The sequence below is a fragment of the Bufo bufo genome, chromosome 6 (assembly GCF_905171765.1).
Source record: "Bufo bufo chromosome 6, aBufBuf1.1, whole genome shotgun sequence".
In the NCBI taxonomy this organism is placed as follows: Eukaryota; Metazoa; Chordata; class Amphibia; order Anura; family Bufonidae; genus Bufo; species Bufo bufo.
Genome location: NC_053394.1, coordinates 339,732,300 through 339,755,218, shown reverse-complemented (window position 1 = coordinate 339,755,218; position 22,919 = coordinate 339,732,300). Strand labels below are relative to the sequence as shown.

At 44.6% G+C, this 22,919-nt stretch overlaps 1 protein-coding gene across 4 annotated transcripts in view; it reads right to left on the bottom strand.

Annotated features, from left to right (window-relative positions):
• ARHGAP40 (Rho GTPase activating protein 40) overlaps window positions 1–22,919 on the bottom strand; it is a 72,418-nt gene that overhangs the window by 24,346 nt on the left and 25,153 nt on the right. For 3 of the 4 annotated variants that reach the window (XM_040437692.1, XM_040437691.1, XM_040437690.1), the window contains exons 2-5: window positions 13,207–13,364; window positions 1,862–2,082; window positions 696–777; window positions 338–465 (exon numbers count right to left, since the gene is read on the bottom strand). In XM_040437692.1, coding sequence (XP_040293626.1) covers window positions 338–465; window positions 696–777; window positions 1,862–2,082; window positions 13,207–13,342 — 567 coding nt within the window. In that variant the 5' untranslated portion in view covers window positions 13,343–13,364. Of the gene's footprint in view, window positions 1–337; window positions 466–695; window positions 778–1,861; window positions 2,083–13,206; window positions 13,365–17,997; window positions 18,229–22,919 lie in introns of those variants that run through there. The other variant, XM_040437693.1, reaches the window with a different exon arrangement.

Sequence of the window (22,919 nt, the reverse complement as noted above, 5' to 3'; positions counted from 1 at the left end):
TAACTATATGTTTTTGAGCCTCATACTGCCAGTTTTCCGGCCTCAAAACAAAGGGGAATCCATCCCATAACCTAGCATTCCCACCAGCTTGGTGAATCAATATGAAGAAGTGTATTAATCATCCAAAACACCTTACGCCTTTAGTGTAAGCAAGAGATTCTAAAAGAGGAATCAACACAGAGGACAACACCTTGTTGCCAATTTATTCGTAAGTATCTGGTAGGAACAGCAGAACATAGATATAAGAAAAGATTATTCCGAATTATTTCATGGGGAATGCAAGTATTAATTACTGACAGGTCAGGAGATCCGAGAGGTCTTTGGTAAAGAAACTTACAGGCAAAGACTCTGGCTGCCATGCTGTTTTGCAATTCTCATTGTGACCAAATACGGCTTGTTCTGAATACGCCACATCCATGTTGTAGATGTTGGATCCTCCAGACGGCCTGTGTAGGCTGGAAGGAGCTGTAAAGTAAAATGAAAATAAAATACTTGAACAAAATGTATCTTCTTTCCAAAAAAACAAAACAAACCCAAATAAAATGCAATTTCAATAGTTAAGAGCTCTATACCAGAACATATAGCGTGCATCCCCTAGTTTCTAAGCCTTTCTCCCACACAGTTCCCTAGTCCCATTGCTCTACTTATCTGGCTGCACAGTTATAATATAGGGATTAATAACGTGGCACGCTTACATTTTGTTGAATTCTCTGTGAAGCCATTTGTGTCTGCTATTCCATTCCTTGTGTGCATCCCATTCTGCTCCACAGCAATGTCCTGTATGAAGATAGGGTAATTAAAGGAACAAAAGCCGAGAATTATTGCTACCTGATGACTAACTGCAAAACTAAACTTCTAGATCAGTAATTATGTAAGATTGTTTCAGGGGTATTTGGGACTTTAGAATGAATGGTCTATCCTCAGGATAGGCCGTTGATGTTAGATGGGTAGGGGGTATGACTCTTGGCACCCTCAACTATTAGATGTTTGAAGGGGCCATAGCCTTCCATTAAGTGCCGCAGTGGTCCCCTTCATAGTTTACCAGGCACAGATGCTAACTTTTAGTAGTGGCTGTGCTTGGTATTACACTTAAAAGTTGATAGAGCCAAGAACTAGACCCCCACCATTCTAATATTGATTGCCTAAAACCCTTTAATAGAGCATTAAAAAACTCTTCTAAAAATAAACTATATAAAAAATATTATTCCAGTAAATGTAGACCCATCAGTAATCTACTGTATTATAGGGATACCTGGATAATAATGAATATTGCCTCTACTACAGTACCTACATCTACCATAGCTTTGTTAGACTCTTTAGCAGGCATAGACGGACCATTCAGCAATAAAGGCAGTACTCAAGCGCCATCATAGCTAGAATATGTCAACAATGTCTATTAGGCGGGGGTCCGACTGCTCTGGCCCACACCTATCGCTAGAACAAATTGTGCCACATCATCTCTTGTTGGCCCCGCTTTTTGGCTTTTTCTTGGAGGCCACATGGTGATCCAAGCAATGTAACCACCACTTTGCAGTCATAGATACCAAAGTCTGTAATTACACAACCCCTTCAGAGTGAAGATACGCAACATGAATGCTGCTCAATGAGTTTGTTACCAAGGTTGTATTGTAACTATGGTGACGGGTCCATGACCATATTGCCTAGGGACTCAGACCACACTCAGTCCACCCCTGCTCTTGGTTATGCTGGAATACATTCATTTCTACAACATGAGGCAGATAGGTCATTAATGACTATGATATCTGGGGAAGAACATCAGACTTGACTTTTATTTTGGGGGTAGAAGGATTATAATTTAGCCACAGATATAGCGGGCATCTCAGCAGTCCAGGATACTCACAGTTTTGCTTGCTCTGTTGAACACCTCTCTGACGTCACGTGACGGTTGTTTGGAACGTTTCCGAAGGGATTGACTATAGCTGTCAAGGCGGCGCTGCACAGCTAAGGTCTGCGTTCGTGTAAGGGTTGATAAGATCAAGACATTGTCTTCTGTAGGATTGTGGTCTCCAATAAGGGGGGAGAGGCCGGTGTCTTGCAGCCAATCAGCTTCTGCTTCTCCCTCTAAAAAGGAGGAAATAAAAAGGGATTTTTGGGACAAACACTCAAAATCTATTCAATGCAACTGTTGTGACATGTAATATGCCTGGTTTTCCAGCAGGTTGCAAATACTCTGGCAGAGCCTTAGACAAGAATGGGACTAATTCCATTATTTTTCCCACTTTGGGCAGGAGTGGGTCAGTTGAGGTAGTAGTCAGTTGGAGTTAGGCTGAGAGAGCAGCCAGGCAACAGGCGCAGTGAGGGAGTGTTTTCCCCTCCTGCAGCAGTAGTCTTCCAGGGGAAGCAGCTTGGAGAGCACCCCAACTCCTTGAACTTAATAGACTGATTATTACGAGGTAGTTAATGGCCAAAGGCCACTCAATAGTACTAGAGCCTCTAGAATGTCCAGTAACCAGCCTGAAGACTGCGATTAGCACAGCAGAGAGCAGAATACTAAGGCCTGCCACCATATTGCATCCTGTTGGAACCAAGTAAAGGAGAATAGCACTAAACCATTTGAAACCAATGGCAAGTTATTCAAGTAAACACAATTGAAACGTTCCCAAGTCTGGACTTCACTTATTCTTCAACTCAATCCGGCAATGGAGATTGACCCCCAGGAAGAAACAGCCTGAAGGTAGGAGCACTGTGACACAAACATTAGGCCGAAGTAAACCACTCGCATCCTACACACCGGGACTACTCCACCTGAGGAGGCAGCTCATTGCAAATGCACGCTAAGGTACACAAATATCCAACATCGAATATGGACACTTAAAGGGCTTCTGTCACCCCCCAAAGGTCATTTTTCTTTTTGGGCTAATTATATTGAATAATTGCACTATAAGGATTTTATAGTGCTCTTACCTTTTTCTGTGGCTTGGTTTCTTTAAAAACCGCACTTATAATATGTTAATTACCTCGCTGCCAGCAAGTAGGGCGGTTGCTTGCTGGTAGCCGCCGCATCCTCCTTTCAAAAAAATTCCCCCTCCTCCTGTTGATTGACAGGGCCAGCGAGCGCTCTCCTTCTCCGGCTGGCCCTGTCTGCGTTCCAAATATCGTGCCTGCACCATACCGGTCTTCAGTCGGCGCAGGCGCACTGAGATGTGGACGCTCGCTAGGCCGCTCCTTCCTCAGTGCGCCTGCGCCAATGACGTCACATCTACACCCGGCGCAGGTGCACTGAGGAAGGAGCGCCCGAGCGAGCGTCCTCCTCTCAATGCGCCTGCGCCGACTGAAGACCGGTACGGCGCAGGCGCGATATTTGGAACGCAGACAGGGCCAGCCAGAGGAGGAGAGCGCTCGCTGGCCCTGTCAATCAACAGGAGGAGGGGGTGTTTTTTTTAAAGGAGGATGCGGCGGTTACCAGCAAGCAACCGCCCTACTTGCTGGTAGCGAGGTAATTAACATATTATAAAAGTGCGGTTTTTAAAGAATCTAAGCCACAGAAAAATGTAAGGGCACTATATATTGAATAATCGCACTATAAGGATTTTAAATTAGCCCAAAAATGAAAAATGACTTTTGGGGGGTGACAGAAGCCCTTTAACCTAATTTAGACTTTTGATCTTTTCTCTAGATTCCATTTCTACAATGTGGAAAGTTCTTATTGCTTCTCCGACTCCATCAACATTGATATTGGGCTCTGTTTTAAAAGAGGTTTGGGGTGAAGCTGCAATACTTGCAGATTAGAGAGGGTTTTATTTGGGTGGGGGTTACGTTTTTCTAATCCCAGAAGGCCCGTTGAAGCTGGAAATTCTCTGGGAGCACTTTCTCACATGACGTTATCATTCTATTACTGAAAGATTTCAATCCTTCTGATATTTGTTGGGCATCTGGCCCATCTTCACCAGGTATTCTTCTAAATCATAAAATACCATATATTTCTTCTTGCTGCTCCATCTCCATGCACAAAAACAGAAGGGCCTAGTTCAAACTGACTTTACAATATGGGTGTAGCTACCAGGGAAGCAGTTGCTATGGGGCACAACAACTAAAGGAGCCCATATTTTAACTATGAATGTGCCCACTGATAAAAGAATGGAGCCCTGTACATGACCTCTTCGCTGCATTATTCCTGTGTGGTTACATCAGCATGTGACGTCATGTGTTTCTTCATCCTTTGCTGTGGAGTCACTGGTACATGGTGACTTATATGAGGGTTGTCACTGCATTATTTCTGTACTGCAAGATCTCTGTGAGCCTTATCCCTGTCCTGTGACACCACTGTGAGCCTTATCCCTGTCCTGTGACACCACTGTGAGCCTTATCCCTGTCCTGTAACATCACTGTGAGCCTCATCCTTGTCCTGTGACATCACTGTGAGCCTTATCCCTGTCCTGTGACACCACTGTGAGCCTTATCCCTGTCCTGTAACATCACTGTGAGCCTCATCCTTGTCCTGTGACATCACTGTGAGCCTTATCCCTGTCCTATGACACCGCTGTGAGCCTTATCCCTGTCCTGTGGCATCACTATATCTTGTCCCTGTCTTGTGACATCACTATATCATATCCCTGTCCTGTGACATCACTGAGCCTTATTCCTGTGACATCACTGTATCTTATCCCTGTCCTGTGACATCACTGTGTATCCAATCCCTGTACTATGACATTGCTGTGTGCGTTATCCCTGCACTGTGACATCTCTGTGTACATTCTTCCTGTGAATTTGTGAGACCACAATAATCATAAGCTTTTAATACTCATAATGCATTGTAATAAAGAGATTGTGAATTTGGTATTTATTTCAACCACTGGTAAAAATAGTTACCATGTTAAATAATTTAATATTAACCCGTAGAGGATCTGAGCCATACATGTACGGCGCAGCTGGACGTGACTTAAGGACCATGTACGACGCAAGGTCCGCTGGGTGCTGGGACTGAATCGGGGCACCATGGCTGCTCTAACCGGCAGGCATCCATGCCGGGTAAGAGCAGCATCGTGTATTTCTGCCCTCCTGCAGCTCAAAGCACTGCGATTAGCCGGTCAATGAAGACCGGCACATTGCAGTGCCGAAAGCAGTATGGAGCTGCCGGGGGGGGAAGGGGGGTCATGTGGAGGTGACCGGAGCTAAATTAGTTAGTACCTGTCTCCCCTGAGGTCAGGCAGGGGACTCCAGTGCTTGGCGTCCCCTGCCAGCGCTGCGATTGGCTGGAACAACGCTCCAGCCAATGGCAGCGCTACAGCAGCAGAGGGAACAGGAAGAATCCCTCTGCATGCAGCCATTCTAGCTGGAGACTGCATGCAGAGGGGACCTGTTCACCACCACAGCTTTTACTGGAAACGAAGAAGAAGAACATCTGGAACATCTGCTGCAGTGATTATTTTTTTTGCAGCAGCAGAAGTTCCAGATTCCTAATCCACCCCCCCTTCCCAGGCCATAATCCCTGTACCCTCCCCCCCTCCACCCCTACCCCCCCCCCCTACCCGATTTTGCCTACGGTGAACAAATTGTGACATTTTTTTGTCACTTTTTTCTTTTTCTGCTCTGCTCATTTTTTTGGTGCAGATATATTTTTATTTTTCATCTGTGCCTTTTTTTTTTTTTTTTTTCTTAAGAAGTCATAGTTATTTTAGTTTTTAAACTAGTGAAAGGTCCTCTTTAAATATTTATGAGTTAATTTTTAGCTAGTTTTTTTTTTTGTATCTGCAGTAAATTTGTATACTGGAGTGTCTGCATGGACGCACCAAATGTCAGCTTTTGTGCGTTCTTCAACCCTGAGCACCAATAAATAGCATTTTTTTACTGGTCGCTTTTGTGCTCAGTTTTCTTTTTTGGTGAATAAAATATATTTAGTGCTACATAGAAATCGATCTTAGTTAGGTAGTGTTAGTGTAGATTTTTGCACGCACATACGGTAATATCTGTGTACGTGCGTGTGTCCTGCACCTGCTGAGCACTGATCAGAAACATAAATTTTTCTGACTGGTCTGCTCAGTTAACTTTTTTTTTTTTGCGTGTAGTTATATAAATATATATATTAAACTAAGTCTCCATACTGTATACATATACAGTATCTCTCAAAAGTTAGTACACCCCTCACATTTTTGTAAATATTTTATTACATCTCTTCATGGCACAACACTGAAGTCATGACACTTTGATACAATGTAAAGTAGTCAGTGTACAGCTTGTATAACAGTGTAACTTTGGTGTGCCCTCAAAATAACTCAACACAGGTTGCCACTGGAATCCTCTTCCACTCCTCCCCCCCCCCCCCCCCCCTAACGACCCAATATTTGACCGTCTGATTAAGGTTAGGCCTGTCCTAGACCACTTCAACACCAGGTTTGCTGAGGTGTACACCCCTGATAAAAATGTCTGTGTAGACGAGTCCCTATTACTTTTCAAAGGGAGGGTTAGATTCTGCCAGTACCTGCCTAGCAAACGGGCAAGGTATGGCATTAAGATTTACAAACTTTGTGATAGTAGCTCCGGGTACACACACAAGTTCCGCATTTACGAAGGGAAAGATTCCCGGATAGAACCCCCACAATGCCCCCCCCCCCCCCCCCATCCTAGGAGTTAGTGGGAAGATCGTGTGGGACTTACTGCACCCACTGCTGGATAAGGGTTACCACCTCTATGTGGATAACTATTATACCAGGATGCCCCTATTCAGGACCGTCTTTACCGCAGGGCAACAGGGGCAGCTGCCCTGGGCCCAGTTGCTCCTGGGGGGCCCAAGCAGCATTTTACTTGGATTTTACTTGGGCCCCCTATATTTTGTTGCCGCCCGCCGGCCATGTAACATAAAGTCACGGTCCGGACCTCACCGGACTATAGAAAGAGACTGAGTGAGGAGGGGGCGGGCCCGCGGCCACTCTGCGCTCCGCTCTGCTGCCTGGCCTGCCTGTCTCTTTAACAGAGCAGACCAGTGGCTGCTGGAGTGTGACGCAGCTGCCGCACAGGCAGAGAGAAGAAGGAGGCGGAGCCCCAGCCGGCAGCCACAACAGACACAGCCTGAGCCAGCCAAGCAAGTTCAACTAACAGAACTTACAGGTATTTGGTAGCCATGGGGGGGGGGGCTCTCATAGGACAGGGGGGGGGGGGGGCTCTCATATAGGACAGGGGGGGCTCATATAGGACGGGGGGGGCTCATATAGGAGGGGGGGGCTCATATAGGACACGGGGACAGTGTGTGCTTTCCTGCTACTACATCAACCCCCCCCCAGGGATCTTGGGGGCCATTAAGGGTTGGACTTTAACTCCTTGCTGCTGATGTGTGTGTCCGTCCCTGTGTGTGTGACTGTCCGTCCCTGTGTGTGTGTGTGTGTGTGTGTCCGTCCCTGTGTGTGTGTGTGTCCGTCCCTGTGTGTGTGTGTGTGTGTGTCCGTCCCTGTGTGTGTGTGTGTGTGTGTCCGTCCCTGTGTGTGTGTGTGTGTGTGTCCGTCCCTGTGTGTGTGTGTGTGTGTGTCCGTCCCTGTGTGTGTGTGTGTGTGTGTCCGTCCCTGTGTGTGTGTGTGTGTGTCCGTCCCTGTGTGTGTGTGTGTCCGTCCCTGTGTGTGTGTGTGTGTGTCCGTCCCTGTGTGTGTGTGTGTGTGTGTGTGTGTGTGTGTGTGTGTGTCCCCGTCCCTGTGTGTGTGTCCCCGTCCCTGTGTGTGTGTCCCCGTCCCTGTGTGTGTGTCCCCGTCCCTGTGTGTATCACCATGCCCACAGTGTTCCTATGTCTTGACGCAGCTGCTTCAGAACGTTCTGTGCGGGACAAGAGGAAGAAGATGGAAGAGGAGGCAGCGCCAGCATGGAGTCCGTGCGATAGACACAGAGAGGCACACTAAGGACGAAGGTAACACTTCCACATGATCTACACTAGTGTTATCTGTGGTTTTACATAGGACTGCAGGTAACACTACTACATTATTTAGCACTAGTGTTATCTGTGGTTTTACATAGGACTGCAGGTAACACTACCACAAGGTTAGCTCGCACAGGGCGCCTGAACACCTAAGGCCTGCCCTGGCTGCGCACCCCAGCGCCAAGGGATGACGTCACTGATGTAATATGCCTCTTATATGTGGAGAGCGGTGATGTCACAGATGTAATATATCACCTATATATGGACAGCGGTGATGTCACTGATGTAATATATTACTTATAAGTGATATATTACATCAGTGACATCACCACTCTCCACACATAAGTAATATATTACATCAGTGACATCACTGCTGTCCACATATACCGGTAAGTAATATATTACATTAGTGACATCACCGCTCATCACATATATGTGGACAGCGGTGATGTCACTGATGTAATATAACATTATATGTGGACAGCGGTGATGTCACTGATGTAATATATCATTATATGTGGAGAGTGTTCATGTCACTGATGCAATACAGCGCTCCAGATGGCGAGCAAAATGGTCGCCAATGTGCCTTAAAATTTGCAGATGGCGACAAGACTTGTCATACACTACAGGCCTGAGGTCTATTTGGTAGTGAAATCCCAGCGCAGGCAGGCGTGATGATGTCATCACGCCCGCCTGTGCCAGGACGCGGTGAGGTGTGCGCGTCTGCGTTGCACCATCCCTCGCCGTACCAGCAGCTAGTGAGCGCCAGTGAAAGGAAACAGGTAAGTATAAGATTTTCGCTTTTTTTTTTAAGGTGTGGGAAGGCGGGATCCAGGGGGCCCAAGTAAATTCTTGCCCAGGGTCCAATCAATATTAAAGACGGCCCTGCCCCTATTCATGTCCCTAACTGCCAAAAGGTACTGTGGCTTGCGGCACAGTGCGCAAAAATGCCTCCCTAGATCTCTGATAGGGCAACCACTGAGAATGGGTGAAAGTAGGGCTCTCCTCCATGATAACATGCTGGTGGTTAAGTACAAGGACAAGAGGCATGTCATTTTACTGACCACGTCATTTTACTGACCACAAATACCAGCTCCCCTGCTCCTATACGAGGCACCACAACCACTACCCCCAAACTAGTTTGCATCCTGGACTACAATAGGCACAAAGTAGGGGTTGATCTTTCAGATCAAGTTCTGAAGCCCTACAGTGCCACAGAAAAAACAAGTGTGGTACAAAATGCTGGCCGCACACATTGTACAGATGGCAATGTACAATGCTTACGTGCCATTTCAATCTGCAGTCCACACAGGAACTTCCCTTCAGTTCCAAGAGGTGGTTATCAAGGCCCAAATTTTCAAACCCAGGTAGGGGAGGGTCCCAGTACTTCTGGAAGTCATGGTGCCAGTGTTGTACCAGGGCAACATTTTCCAGGTCAAGTCCCCCAGACAGCAAGGAAGGGAAGGACCCAAAAAAGATGCAGGGTGTGTTCCAAAAGGGGGATAAGGAAAGACACCATTTACCACTGCGAAACCTGCCCTGAAAAACCTGGCCTGTGCATGTAGGACTGTTTTAAAATCTACCACACATCCATGGAGTAATAATTTAATTTCATCCATGATGTACCCTGTAGTTTTAGCTCTGATTCAGTCCGCATAGCTTACATATCCACTTTTCACCAACCACTAGATATTCATTTCTTTGAAACACCTGTTCGATCAAAAGTGCCCTTTGCACCCCTTGAAATGTTTGTACGGTGGTGCACTTTCCAAAACTGGGTCACTTCTTGGGGTTTTTAATTTCTGGGGACCTCAGAAATTTTTTAAAATGCGACATGGCAGCTAAATTCCATGTCAATTCAGGCCTGCCTGCAAAATCCATATTTCACCGTTTGCCTGCTGTATGCCCATACAGCAGGCTACAAGCACATATGGGTTGTTTCCTGAATGGGGAGAAATGGGGAACAAAATGTGGGTGCATTTTCTCCTTTAACCTATTGTCAAAGTGAAAAATTGGGGTCTGCTAGTAATTTTTCATTTTCACAGCCGTGTGCTTTTAAATCCTTTGACAAGTGTTTCTGCCTTCTGTGAGACACCTGTTTGCTGAAAAGTACCGCTTCCATCCCATACAATGTTCGTACAGGGTGCACTTTCCAAAATGGTGTCACTTTTTGGGGGTTTCCACTGTAGGGCCACCTTAGGGTGTCTTCATATGCAACATAGCTCCTAATTACCATTCCAGCTAAATCCGCTCTCCAAAAGCCATATGTTGCTCCTTCCACTCTGAAGCCTGCTGTGCGCCCATACATCAGTTTTTGAGCACATATGGGGTGTTTCTGTAAACTCCAGAATCAGGGTAATAGATTGAGTTTTGTTTGGCTGTTAACCCTTGATGGGTTGCAGAAAAAAAGTTTACAATGGAAAATCTTCTAAAAAAAAAAAAGGTGAAATTTTGAAATGTCATTCCCATTTTCCTTTAATTCTTGTGGAACACCTAAAGGGTTAACAAAGTTTGTAAAATCAGTTTTGAATAGCTTGAGCGGTGTAGTCTGTAAAATGGGGTGATTTATGGGTGGTTTCTAATATGTAAGCCCCACAAAGTGACTTTATAACTGAACTGGTCCTTAAAAAAATTGGGTATTGGAAATTTTAAGATTTGCTTCTAAACTTCTAAGCCTTCTAACGTCCCAAAAAAAGAAAATGTCATTTACAAAATAATCCAAACATGAAGTAGACATATGGGGAATGTAAAGTAATGACTATTTTAGGAGGTATTACTATCTATTTTAAAAGTATAGAAATTGAAGTTTGGAAAGTTGCTAATTTTTCCACATTTTTGGTAAATTTGATATTTTTTTAATAAATAAAAATGAAATATTTTGACTCAAATTTACCACTGTCACAAAGTACAATATGTAATGAGAAAACAGTCTCAGAATGGCTTGGATAAGTAAAAGCGTTTTAAAGTTATTACCACATAAAGTGACATGTCAGATTTGCAAAAAATGGCCTGGTTCTTAAGGTTAAAACTGGCAGGGTCCTGAAGGGGTTAAAGAATTTCTCATTAAAACTATAGCACAGGATTGAGGAAAGACACCTTGTGGTTGAATGGTGTACTGCAGGTCCAAACAGGAAGTTATATAAAAAATAAAAAAAAATAAAGAAGTTATACATATTTTCTAAATTCTTTCTCTGAAAGAATTTGTGACTCATCTAGAAATGCATATATAACCTAAATTACCCAGGGGTAGAAAGCTATAAATAAAGATATCTGCTCTAAATATAGGCTCCTGTCAAAGAACAGGGAAAGGGAACTGCTGTCGCTCCACCTGTTGAAAAAGTAGACTGCTGAATGCTGATAATCATAGGAACATAGCGATCGCTAAGTTAAGCAATCTGTACATCGTATAATAATATATACATGCCATTATAGTGAATCAGCTGAAAGGGACACTTCCATCAGAAAGAAAAAAAAACAAAAAAAACAACAACATGTGCATCCGCCAGCAGTCCGTGCCGTTAGATTAAAATCTACTCCAGTCCTTGACTGAAGAATATTTCAAGTGACATTTACTTTGGATACAGACGTAAATGTTAGTGAATTTGGTGGAGCCATCAGCCCACACCCTGCTCCTCCCTAAATTTAGGTGCACGGCAATTAAAAATAAATTTATATATATATATATATATATACACACACACACACACACACATATATATACATATATATACAATCCACTGTCAGGTTACATTTGCTGTGAGTGGAAGACGTTATATAAAAGGGTAATCATCATGATAATTGTAGGTGTAGAATTTGGATAACAGTATGACCGCTTTGTTGTTCTGTTGATAGGCCTAGATAAAGATGGTGACAGAAGAGCAGTGTATCGATTGGTGTAATTAAACCGCTGTCTGCAGATGAGGTGCTGGCTTATTTAATACCCAAGTCATATCTCAAGGCCTATTTAATGGGTTGAACATTGACTTATAGGATAGCTGCCTTACATCTGGTGGCATCAGAGGCAGAGCTTGTGAGGAGCTTGTTTGCATCCCTTTCTTCTCAGAATTCCAGAGGAGCATGTATGGCCTCTAAGTCTCCTCACACCGATTAAGGAGTTCTCTCCCCAAGGAGATATAGTACCTGCCAGTTATTGATTAGTGTAATGCGTGATGCTCTAATTTATTCACTACAGGGGGGGGGGTCTCTCTCTGGTCGCAGTGATGATCTGACAGAGTTAAAGGGGTATTCCCATCTTAGACAATGGGAGCATATCGCTTGGATATGCCCCCATTGTCTGATAGGTGCGGGTCCCACACCTATATCAAGAACAGATCGGGGAGCACTGTGGCTGGAGGACCCCAGATTTCCCGGGGGTCCGTCCACCACCAAGGACTAATCCCCGCCTCTCCCATAGAAGTGAATGGGAGCGTGCCGTGCATGAGCGGCCCATGCTCCTACTCATTTCTATGGGGCAGACGGCAATAGCCGAGCCAGCGCTCAGCTATTTTCGGCGGCCCCCTAGAAATCAATGGAACTGCATGCGCAGTGCGCTCTCCTTCACTTTCGGGGCTCCGTTCTCGATATAGGTGGGACCCGCACCTGGGACCCGCACCTATATTAAGCAAGGCTGTCTTCCATACTGAAAGTCCAAACAAAGACAAAGCTAAAGAACCAGAACAGGAAGTAGAATACATGTAGGGACTTCAAATCAATGATAGAACTTGCGGCACAGTTCATCCTCAGCATTTCTAATGAATGGTCAACCATGAGATGCCAACAGAGCAAGACTTGTCCACTGGTAGTGGTTCCCTTGCCTCTGGACCCTCATCTATGACATCCGTATGCCCCACTAGGAAATATGGAAAGCGGTTGTTTTTAATTAGACATCTTTTACAACCAAAATTACAATATGTGGATAGCGGAGTGGTCACACAGAGGTATATACTGTGTTACAAACGTGCACAAAGTGATAATGAAGATCTTTGTTATTCTCCATAGAGGTAAATTCATACAGTATTTGCAAAATCACTTGTATCTTAACTTTACTACCAAGTCAGTGGGACTTAAAGGGTACGGAATAGGTTGTCAGGGCACTTTAAAACAGAATTGTTCTCTTAAAATACAAAAATGACTGATGAATACAAGTTCTTGAGTAGCCCATAGTCCTAGTCACATCTGATTCTGAGAAACCTCTTTACAGCTCATACACGAGTGTAAAGAACACCTATCATCTGGATCATCTCTAGTCACAGTGCCCGATAGGCAGGATCCTGCTGATTAAATGATCTAGCTGATCGGTGCTTTTGAAGCTTTTCCATACCCCTGTGAAGACAGATTGGGTCACTTACCTTCTGGGGTGCTGGGCTCCGATGAACTGCTTTCCTCCCCATCAGAGCCCTGCATCTGCTTGATATTTTCCACCTCTAACCAGAAGTCGTTCATGGAAAGAGGGTCAGAGTTTTTGCGGGTCTGGAGCTGGTACATGTTGTAATGGCAAGTCTGCAGGCTGCGGGAGACAAGGACAGATGTGTGAACCATAAGGACATAACAGCGGACAGGGAGGACAAGTGTAATACGGTTATATACACCCTTTTTTTTTTTTAACTATATTATTAGTATCTGTGCGAGTCCAGTATGTGCCAGTACATTACCAGTGCTATACAATGTGAGGACTCATAGGATTCAGTAGTACAATATCTTCAATAGGGCTCTCCATCCATTTATCATACTAGGGTCGGGGTATTTGGGCGACTGCTGCCTTTACATCGCATATAGGTATGCCCCGGTATTGTTTGATATCAATAGAGCCAGGGATGTAGACTGAAAAAAGCCAGCCCCATAACAAAAATTAAAATGACTGGTGCAATCACAACCCAGCCAGGTGGGTGCTTGTTGCTGTTCCCCTTCCCCCAGGGGCAGACTGGGAACTTAAAGTGGCCCTGGAAAAATACTAAAAGTGGCCCTGTTTTGTAGTTGGGTCCAAATTGATGGAAGTCAGGGCCAGCAACACCATATTGTGGCAGATTATGCCACCCCAACAAAGTCAAATACCATACTCCATCACAAAATACTGCCAGCAGCACAAAATACATCCCACTGGCTGGCAGTGAGGAGGGCCCAGGCAGCCCCCTGGTCATTGGCCCAACTGGAAGTTTCCCTGTAAGGTCTATGGCCAAGCCGCCCCTGCCTCCTCCACCTCCTTCCCATCCACTGTAGGAGAGAAGCATCTCTCGTCCCTCTGGCCATATTCATCAGGTTACATTTAGGGTAAAAACTCACATGACCGTATAAATGGGTCCGCATCCGTTCCGCAATTTTGCGGAACTGGTGCGGACCCATTCATTTCAATGGCGACGTTGTTCCGTTCCGCGTCCCTGCAAAAAAGATAAAGCATGTCCTATTCTTGTCTGCAATAGTGGACAAGAATAGGCATTTTCTATCTAGCACCGGCCATGTGCGGTCCGCAAAATGCGGAACGCACAAGGGCGGCATCAGTGTTTGCGGACCACAAAACACTTACGGTCATGTAAATGTAGCCTAAGTCTGCCGAGCTATCTTACAGGCCACACTTAAAGGATAACTCCAGGAAAATGGATATAGTGTTATATCTAGGACAGATGCTAAGGCCTTATTTACACCTTCAGTGTTTGCTCAGTGATTTCCATCAGTGATTGTGAGCCCAAACCAGATGGGGGTCAAAACCACAAAAGAGGTGAAAATATTGCCATTATACTTTACACCGTGTAGGTTCCACGCCTGTTTTTTGTTCGCAATCACGAATGCAAAAGACTGACCCATATTTAACAAAAATTTTAGTTGGTAAAAATCGGGGCATCTAAGCCACTCCCCTGTGAACGCCCTGCCCCACCCGGGAACATCCACTTCTGGGCAGAGATTACGTTAGCTCTGCCTCAATTCCTCCCAGTTATATGTTTTTTTTCCACGGCATTCTGTTTGCGGCAAAACTGACCCATGCCCTTCATTCTCTGGGTCAGTACGATTACAATGATACCCCATTTGTATAGATCTTTTTGTGTCTAAATAGTTTTTATTTACATCACCATATTCTGACCCCATAACTTTTTTATAGTTATATCTCATGAACTGTGTGGGGGCTCATTTTTTGTGGGACAATCTGTAGTTTTCATTGGTAGCATTTTAGAGTGTGTGTGACTTTTTGATCACATTTTATTACATTTTTTGGGGCAAGAGAAGCAGTGAAAAAAAATTGCCAAATCGTCCAATATGACCTTTTTTTTCCTTTACGCCATTCATCGTATTGGAAAAATATTTTTATATTTTAATAGTACAAGTGTTTTTGGTCGTGGCGATTCCCATGATGTTTATATTTTTTGTTATTTATGTATTTATTTTTTTATTATACGAAAAGGGGGGTGATTTAAATTTTTATATTTTTTATATATTTAACAGGTTTTTTTAATTTTTGTAATGATTTTGAAGCTCATATTTAGTTCTGAACAATCATGTATTTTTAAAATCCAGTTATTGCTCATTTCTTATGTTGGCCTGCCACCTGGTGGCCAAAATAAGAGTTGCTGCTTCAATGCTCCCAGCCTCTTCAGCGAGGCTCAGTGTATGGAAATCACTGTCCGCAGAGGATGCCGGTAAGAACCCTGGAAGTGCAAGCTTTCCGGTTTTTCACCCTTTAGATGCTGTGATCTCACTTGATCACGGCATCTAAAAGGCTTTAATTATCGCGATCGGCATTATTGCTGGTCGTGGTAATTAGCTGCGGGTCTCGCAGGCCATGCACATGCGAGAGGGTGCCATGTTTGCCTATCGCTCCAGAGCCGTACATGTACAGTGCTGGTGGCAAAAGGGTTAAAGGGTTTTTCACTGATGAACTATCCTCTGGCCATATGACATTGCGTTCAATGTCCGTTCAGATGACAGATGAAGTGAATGGGGCTGAGCTGCAATACCAAACACAGCCACCATACAATGTACGGCGCTGTGCTTTGTGAGCTGAGAGAATGCCGTGGCACTACTGTCATCGCAGGTGCCTTCTCAAACAGATGATCGCCAGGGGTCCTGGGTGTGGGACCACCACCGATCAGACAATAATGACCTATCCAGAGGATATAAAGATCAGTATAAAAATCACTATAAAGATCTCGGAAAACTTTAAGCTGATCATACCCATTAGCTAAATGGTGGCCCTTCTCTCAGATTTTGATGGAATAAGCAATCAAACCAGTGTGTACAGGGGCAGCTTGTGTGAAAAGGGGGCGCAGACAATTATTTTTTTGTACAGCCTTGATCCTTTGTTCCCTCTCTGTTGAAATAAACGTGCATACTTGGCCTGCCAAGCATGCATGTTTATGGAGAAGTCAGAGACATAGATATCAGCTATTTCACAGATGTAGGTCTCTGCTTAAAAAATGGAATCATTTGACCTCTTCTCTACTAGTCATGTACTATATTACTCCAGCCTCTTTTTATACAACTCTGGTACAGATTTAATGAGACAGTCTCATTGTGAGTCACACTGACGATCTCATCCACAAAACAGCCCCACTCTTGTCGTTAGGCTGTGTTTGATATTGCAACTCTGCCTTATTCACATGACACAACACAATTAAAACCTGTAGAAACTGCTGTACGCAGATATTTAGGCTAGTTTCAAACTAGCGGTAGGGGAGTCCGGCAGGCTGTCTCGGCAGGTGAACAGCCTGTCAGATCCGTCCGTTCACGTGTGCCCCCGAACTGCCGCTGTGTCCCCATTGACCATAATAATAGGGGCGAGGTGGAGTTCCGCGGCAGCACGGCAGCGCATGGCGAGAGGCAGCTGGACTAAAAGTACTGCATGTCGTAGTTTTAGTCCGGCTGCCTCTCGCCATGCGCTGCCGCCGGACCTCCGTCCCCATTATAGTCGATGGGGATGGAGCGGCAGTCCGGAGGCACACGTGAACTAGCGGCAGGACGGATCCGACAGGCTGTTCACCCGCTGGAACAGCCTGCCGGACTCCCCTGCCACTAGTGTGAAACTAGCCTTAGTCATTTATAAATGCCAAAGCAATTATTCAAAAGCACAAAAATACAATTGATTTTGCAGGGTTAACGGCCAACTTATTCACAGTGATAAAAGAAAATGGCAAATCTGACCAAGGGTAAAGGCTGTGTCTAACTTTGTAACCAAATTTTCATTTCTGAAGAATTAAGCAACTTTGCAACTAGTCTTAAAGGGGTTCTCCAGGAATTTGATATTGAAGGCCTGTTCTCAGGATAGTTCATAAATATTAGATCCCACCCCCCACTCTCCGATCAGCTGTTTGAAGAGGCTGCTGCGCTCAGCAAGTGCTGGGGCCTACTAACAGTTTACCAAGCACAGCGCCGTACATGGTCTAGGGGCAGTGTTTGGTATTGCAGCTCAGTCCCAATCGCTTACAGAGCACTGCGGCCTCTTCTAAAAGCAGATCATGGGGTGCTGAAAGTCGCACCCCCGCTGATCTGATGTTCACGAGTCTATCCTGAGGACTAGTGATGAGTGAAATAATGAAAAATTTAATTCGGCTGCTTTGCCGAATTAAAAAAAAATAGTTTTATGACAAATTACTTAGTCACGAAGTGCATTTCTTTGTAAGTAGTGGGTGCAATGAAGGGGAGCGGTGAGTATACTGCTCCCCGTCATTGTACCACTCAGATGCCGCTTTTATAGCTGATCGCGGCATCTGACATTTATATTACAGTGTAAAATTTTTTTTTTTTAAATCAATACAAAAAATCACTTACCTAATACATTTGATCGCAAAGATCCGGCCGCTGCCATCTCGATTGAAGATCTAGTGTAAAATCTCATGTGGCCCACGATGACATCACCACATCAGCTAAAGTGGTGATGTCATGTCACCACGCATGGGAATTTGTGCGAGATGTTCAATCAAGATTGCGGTGGCCGGCTCTTCATGCTCAAACAGATGAGATAAGATTATTTATTTATTTTTTACCGCCATTCAGGGAAAATCGATTCGCTACCACGAAGCATGAGGAAATTTTGATTTGTGGAGAATCCAATTTTCCCTAAAATTCTGATCAAATTCCACTTCATCCAGATCAATTCGCTCAAGACTACTGAGGACAGGTCATCAATATCAAATTCCCAGATAACCCCTACAAACCTTATGTAGTCTGATGCTGCGGTTGTCCTCTCCAATGTCCCTCACGTTCTGATTACCTAGAAATATATGTTATCAGGTAGTAGAAGGCTGGTTGAAGGGACTATCTGTTGCTAGAAGATAGGAACTGGTGCATAACAAAGCTGAGGTGTTACTAGAGGTCCCAAACTAGCTCAGATCGAAGCACAAGATCATCTGTGCAAGCTAAACTCAGTAAGGAGCCCCTTCCATTTCCTGACCACTTCGGATCACTGCACACAGTTACTAACAAACAAGGAAGCCAATGCTTCCTCATCATTAAAAAGAAGGAAATTCCCTTTTGTCACCTGGGATTTTCCTTCCACAAGTCTTGCCACAGGAGGATTTACTGCACACTGAGCCGGTCACATGTATGTGTGACAATGCTGCGCTCTCACGTTACAAAAAAATTCTGCCTATGAAATATATACATGAATTCAATCCGTGTTTATTACAGTCAAGGGCCATGAGGCTTTCCTCCCACATCACAGTTTTGCCTGGATGTTTTATTTTATTTTTTTATTTTTTTAACAAATAATGCAACAAGTCAACTTTTTTTGCTGCAAAATACATACCGTACTTCCCAACTCTTGAAAAGCATTAAGAAGGACTATATGTGCAGCCCCACATATTAATTATTTCTAATTTGCCCAGATACGTGCTCCCTTCACAGTAGTTATGCCAAAATACGTGCTTCCTTCACAGTAGTTATGCCCAGATATGTGGCCCCTCACAGTACTTATGCCCAGATACGTGCTCCTTTTGTAGCTGGCCAGCTAAGACCTGTCCTAGGTTGCTAACATAGCTCATATGTTTATACAGCTAGATCTGCCAATAACCTTAATACAGTTGCTATGTTTGTGTGTTAAAGACATAAGCAGAGTTATTTACAGTTACTTCATGTTTGGATGTCATATAACTTTTATATTGTGTTCACAGAAGCAGAAAAGATTATATGTCTTTAAGATTCATTATATGGATGTGAGGTACGCTCAATAAAGACAGCAGAAACAACAGAAAGCAGAGTTAAACTGTTGTTGCTGGGCAGGAGTTTTGACCAATCACAGCCAGCCTCACATACAGCCTGTGTGGGAAATTCCCCTAGCAGGAGCTGCTGGAATCATTATTCACCAGAGAGAGAAGCTGAACAGACATTCACTCCACTAAGAGCTGTGTTTTATGGAAGCAGGGAGGCCATAATAGTTCCACCTAATTCAATTGCAAACTACAACGTTCACAATCCAAATTCAAATTCCATATTGCAATCCAAATTGCATACAACCATACCAGATCGAGATCATAATCAATCTGCAAATAGTTACTGCTAACTGCATACTGCAAATTGCGACCAAATTCAGCAAGTAGAATTATTAGTTAGAACTCAGATATACCTCTCAGAGAGATCATAAAGTGCTTAAATAACTTAAAGTGAGTCCAGATACTGAAGAGAGAAATATATCCACCATTTTATGTTGAATGACAAGATTAAACAGCTGAACCACCATCTTATGCATAACGCCATTTTATGATACTTTATTCAACACGTGTTTTGTACATGGACTATCTGCTGCGGAGGCGGCAGTGTTATAGTTCATAAAGAAGTTATTTGAAGCATTTGGTGTGCTCTTTAAACCTACTGCTTCCATAGAACAGCGAAAGAGGAATTACAGAGAAATAGACAGACAGTCTGGTTAGACTAAAAGTCAGAGATATGAGAATTCTTCTAATGCCACAGCGCAAAAGGCACTTCATAGTGCTGCGCCTGCCACACCCTTCACACCAGTTATACCCAGATATGTGACCCCTCACAGTAGTTATGCCCAGATATGTGACCCCTCACAGTAGTTATGCCCAGATATGTGACCCCTCACAGTAGTTATGCCCAGATATGCTGTTACAAATGGTGCTGCTGGGCTGTGTAGGAGGTGCAGAGGCTGATTCCCAGCCCGCACCACTCCTCCTACACAGCCCAGCAGTGAGATGTCTGACCGCATCGTGCCGCTGCTGTGGAGCGCCGGAAACTGAGCTGAATGGTTAAGCGGGGAGAGGACGGCTGCCTGCTTCACCATTACAGGCAACTGTTTCTGTGTCCTGTGGATGCAGACACAGCTGAGAGCGGGACATACCTCAGCCGTTCCAGGACCTCAGGACAGCCACCGAAATACAGAACTGTCTGGCGGGATCTGCAACAAAATATGGAATCTCACAAGGCGACAAACAGAAAAAGATCGCCATTGTGACACCGTTCTATTGCTATATTATTGTTTTCTAAAGGTTCTTTATCCTGACAATACTGAATATACAGTAAAGGGCCACCGAGCTTTCACAAAATGTCATAGCAGTAAATCAAAAGGTTTTAATCGGTGGGGGTCCAAGTGCTGAGACCTCCACCAATCAAGAGAACGAGGAGAGAGAGGCACTCACATGTTGCACTCTCTACTCACTGCAGGATAGGAAGCGAGAGACTCTATAGACAGTCTATTGGAATAAGGCTCCATTCACACGTCCGCAAAATGTGTCCGCATCCTTTCCGCAATTTTGCGGAAAGGGTGCGGACCCATTCATTCTCTATGGGGACGGAATGGTTGCGGACAGCACACAGTGTGCTGTCTGCAGCCGCAATTGCGGAGCGCGGCCCCGATTTTGGGTCCGCAGCTCCGCAAAAAGATAGAGCATGTCCTATTCTTGTCCGCAGCTTGCGGACAAGAATAGGCATTTCAATGGGGGTGCCGGGCTGGTGTGTTGCGGACCCGCAATTTGCGGGTCCGCAACACACAACGGACGTGTGAATGTAGCCTTAGTCTGTTCAGTCTCCTGCAGTGAGGAGAGTGTGCTATGCAAGCACATCTCTACTTGTCCTAGCGATTGGTGGAGGTCTCAGCACTCAGAACCTCACCATGCATATCAAAAGTTTTAAAAGGAAGCTCAATGACCCTTTAATATATTTTCCCTGGTTGATCAATAGTCCAGAATGTCATGTACCAGGAAAATTGACTGTATACAAAAAATTTTTTCTTTATAATGACTCATATACACTACTGTATCTTTCTTCAGTGCGCCATGGGGCCAGACACACATGCGTTTTTTCTTTGTGTCCAATTCGCATATCTGAGCACAGGTCCTATTCTGGTCTGTATTTGCGATTTGAGAATAGCCCTTTCTATTGATGGGAGTGAGACACATATGGAAAGCAAGCAGAAGCTACCCATATTTTGTGGATTAAAATACAGACATGGCCGCATGCATGAGGCCAAAGAGTCTATATTGATGAAGGGGATGTGAACATCATTTTAGGGACCTCTTAATTTAAAAAAGGTATAGAGTAGGAATAGAGACATAGTGATCCTGCTGTGTAGACCTCTAATGAGGAATACTGGAATACTGTGTTAAGTTATGGAGACCTCACCTACAAAAAGACATTGGTAAAATAGAAGCAGTCCAAAGACGTGCTACAAAAATACTGGAAGATCTTAAGAATAAAAGGACACTTCTGCCAAAAGAGGTGTTTTTTTGTAAACTCAAGAGTCATAGAAAACTAATAAGATTTTTTGGCCATTTTTCTTGGTCATTTCTAGAGATGAGTGAATTGAAGTTGACGAAGGGAATTCGATCCGAATTTCAGGAAAAATTTGATTCACACTGAATCCGAATTTCCTCACTCTTCGTGGTAACGAATCACATTTCTTCCTAAAATGGCTGCTGCACGTGTTAGGACATGGAGCAAGGCACTCTGGGAACGAGGGATCACCCACAATGCCATGCATACAGCCAATCAGAAGCCAGCCCTGTGAGGTCACTGCCCTATAAATAGCCTCAGCCATCTTGGATTCAGCCATTTTTCAGTGTACTTAGTGCAGGGAAAGACATGACAGGCGCTAGGGAAAGTGGTAGAAAAGACTTTAAACTTTTTGGCTGAATAGAAGTTCAGGGAAAAATCATTAGAAGTGTAGGGAAATCGGGAGGAATAATAAAAGAAGAAGAACAGGGTCCAATAGGGGAGTGTACAGCCTGGGTAATAGGAACAATCCTATTACACCTTGCTGCAAGGGCTGGGGATCCAAATTGCCATTATACTGCCGCTTTTAGGTTTGCAATAGATAATACCTCTGTATTTGTACGCCTTATTATCCGTTGTGCGGTGCAGTTATATGTTCTAAAGCATTTTTTGGGGTGTATTAGTAGAAAGAAAAAAATAAGGGCTTATTTGCCGTTCAGCGATGCAGTTATATGTTCTAAAGCCTTCTTTGGCGTGTATTAGTGGGGGGGGGGGGGGGAGGCTCGTTAGCCGTTGTGTGGTGAAGTGAAAAAATTAGACTTTTTTGGGGTGTTTTAATCTCCTATTAATTAATTTATTTGGTCTAACAGTATGTCAGACAGAGAAGTTCCAGGCCCTGCACAGAGGAGTGGCAGAGCCCTAAATGTTTCTGGCGCAGGCACACATCGCAGCAGAGTAAGAGGGTGTGGCAGCAGGGGTCGCAGCGAGAGGCCTGAGCTCCTGGTGTTATGTAGTGGTCGTGTCTTGACCAGCAACCCAGCAGTGCTTGAATGGATGACTCGGTCATCCACTTAGTCTCAAGTGACATCATACACACCCAGCCAAGAGTCGGTGGGTTCCCCAGACACCCCTTAGTTGGCATGGCCCCGGAGCAGGCCCTGTGCCCTCAGCTGTCCTCAACCTGCCTCCGTCCTTTACTGTTCCCTCAGCCAGAGAAGTACTATAGGTGTGGGCTCAGCTCCACTATACAGCGAGGACAAACTACTAGAGAACAGTTAGCAGCTACTGCCCAACCAAGATGTGGAGGAGACATCCACCGCTTCCTCCGGTAGGCGGGCAAGTAGTAATGAGGAAAGGGTCGTGTGAGCTGGTGTTGCCAGCGGTCAGGCTCCTGGCTCAGAGACCATTGAGG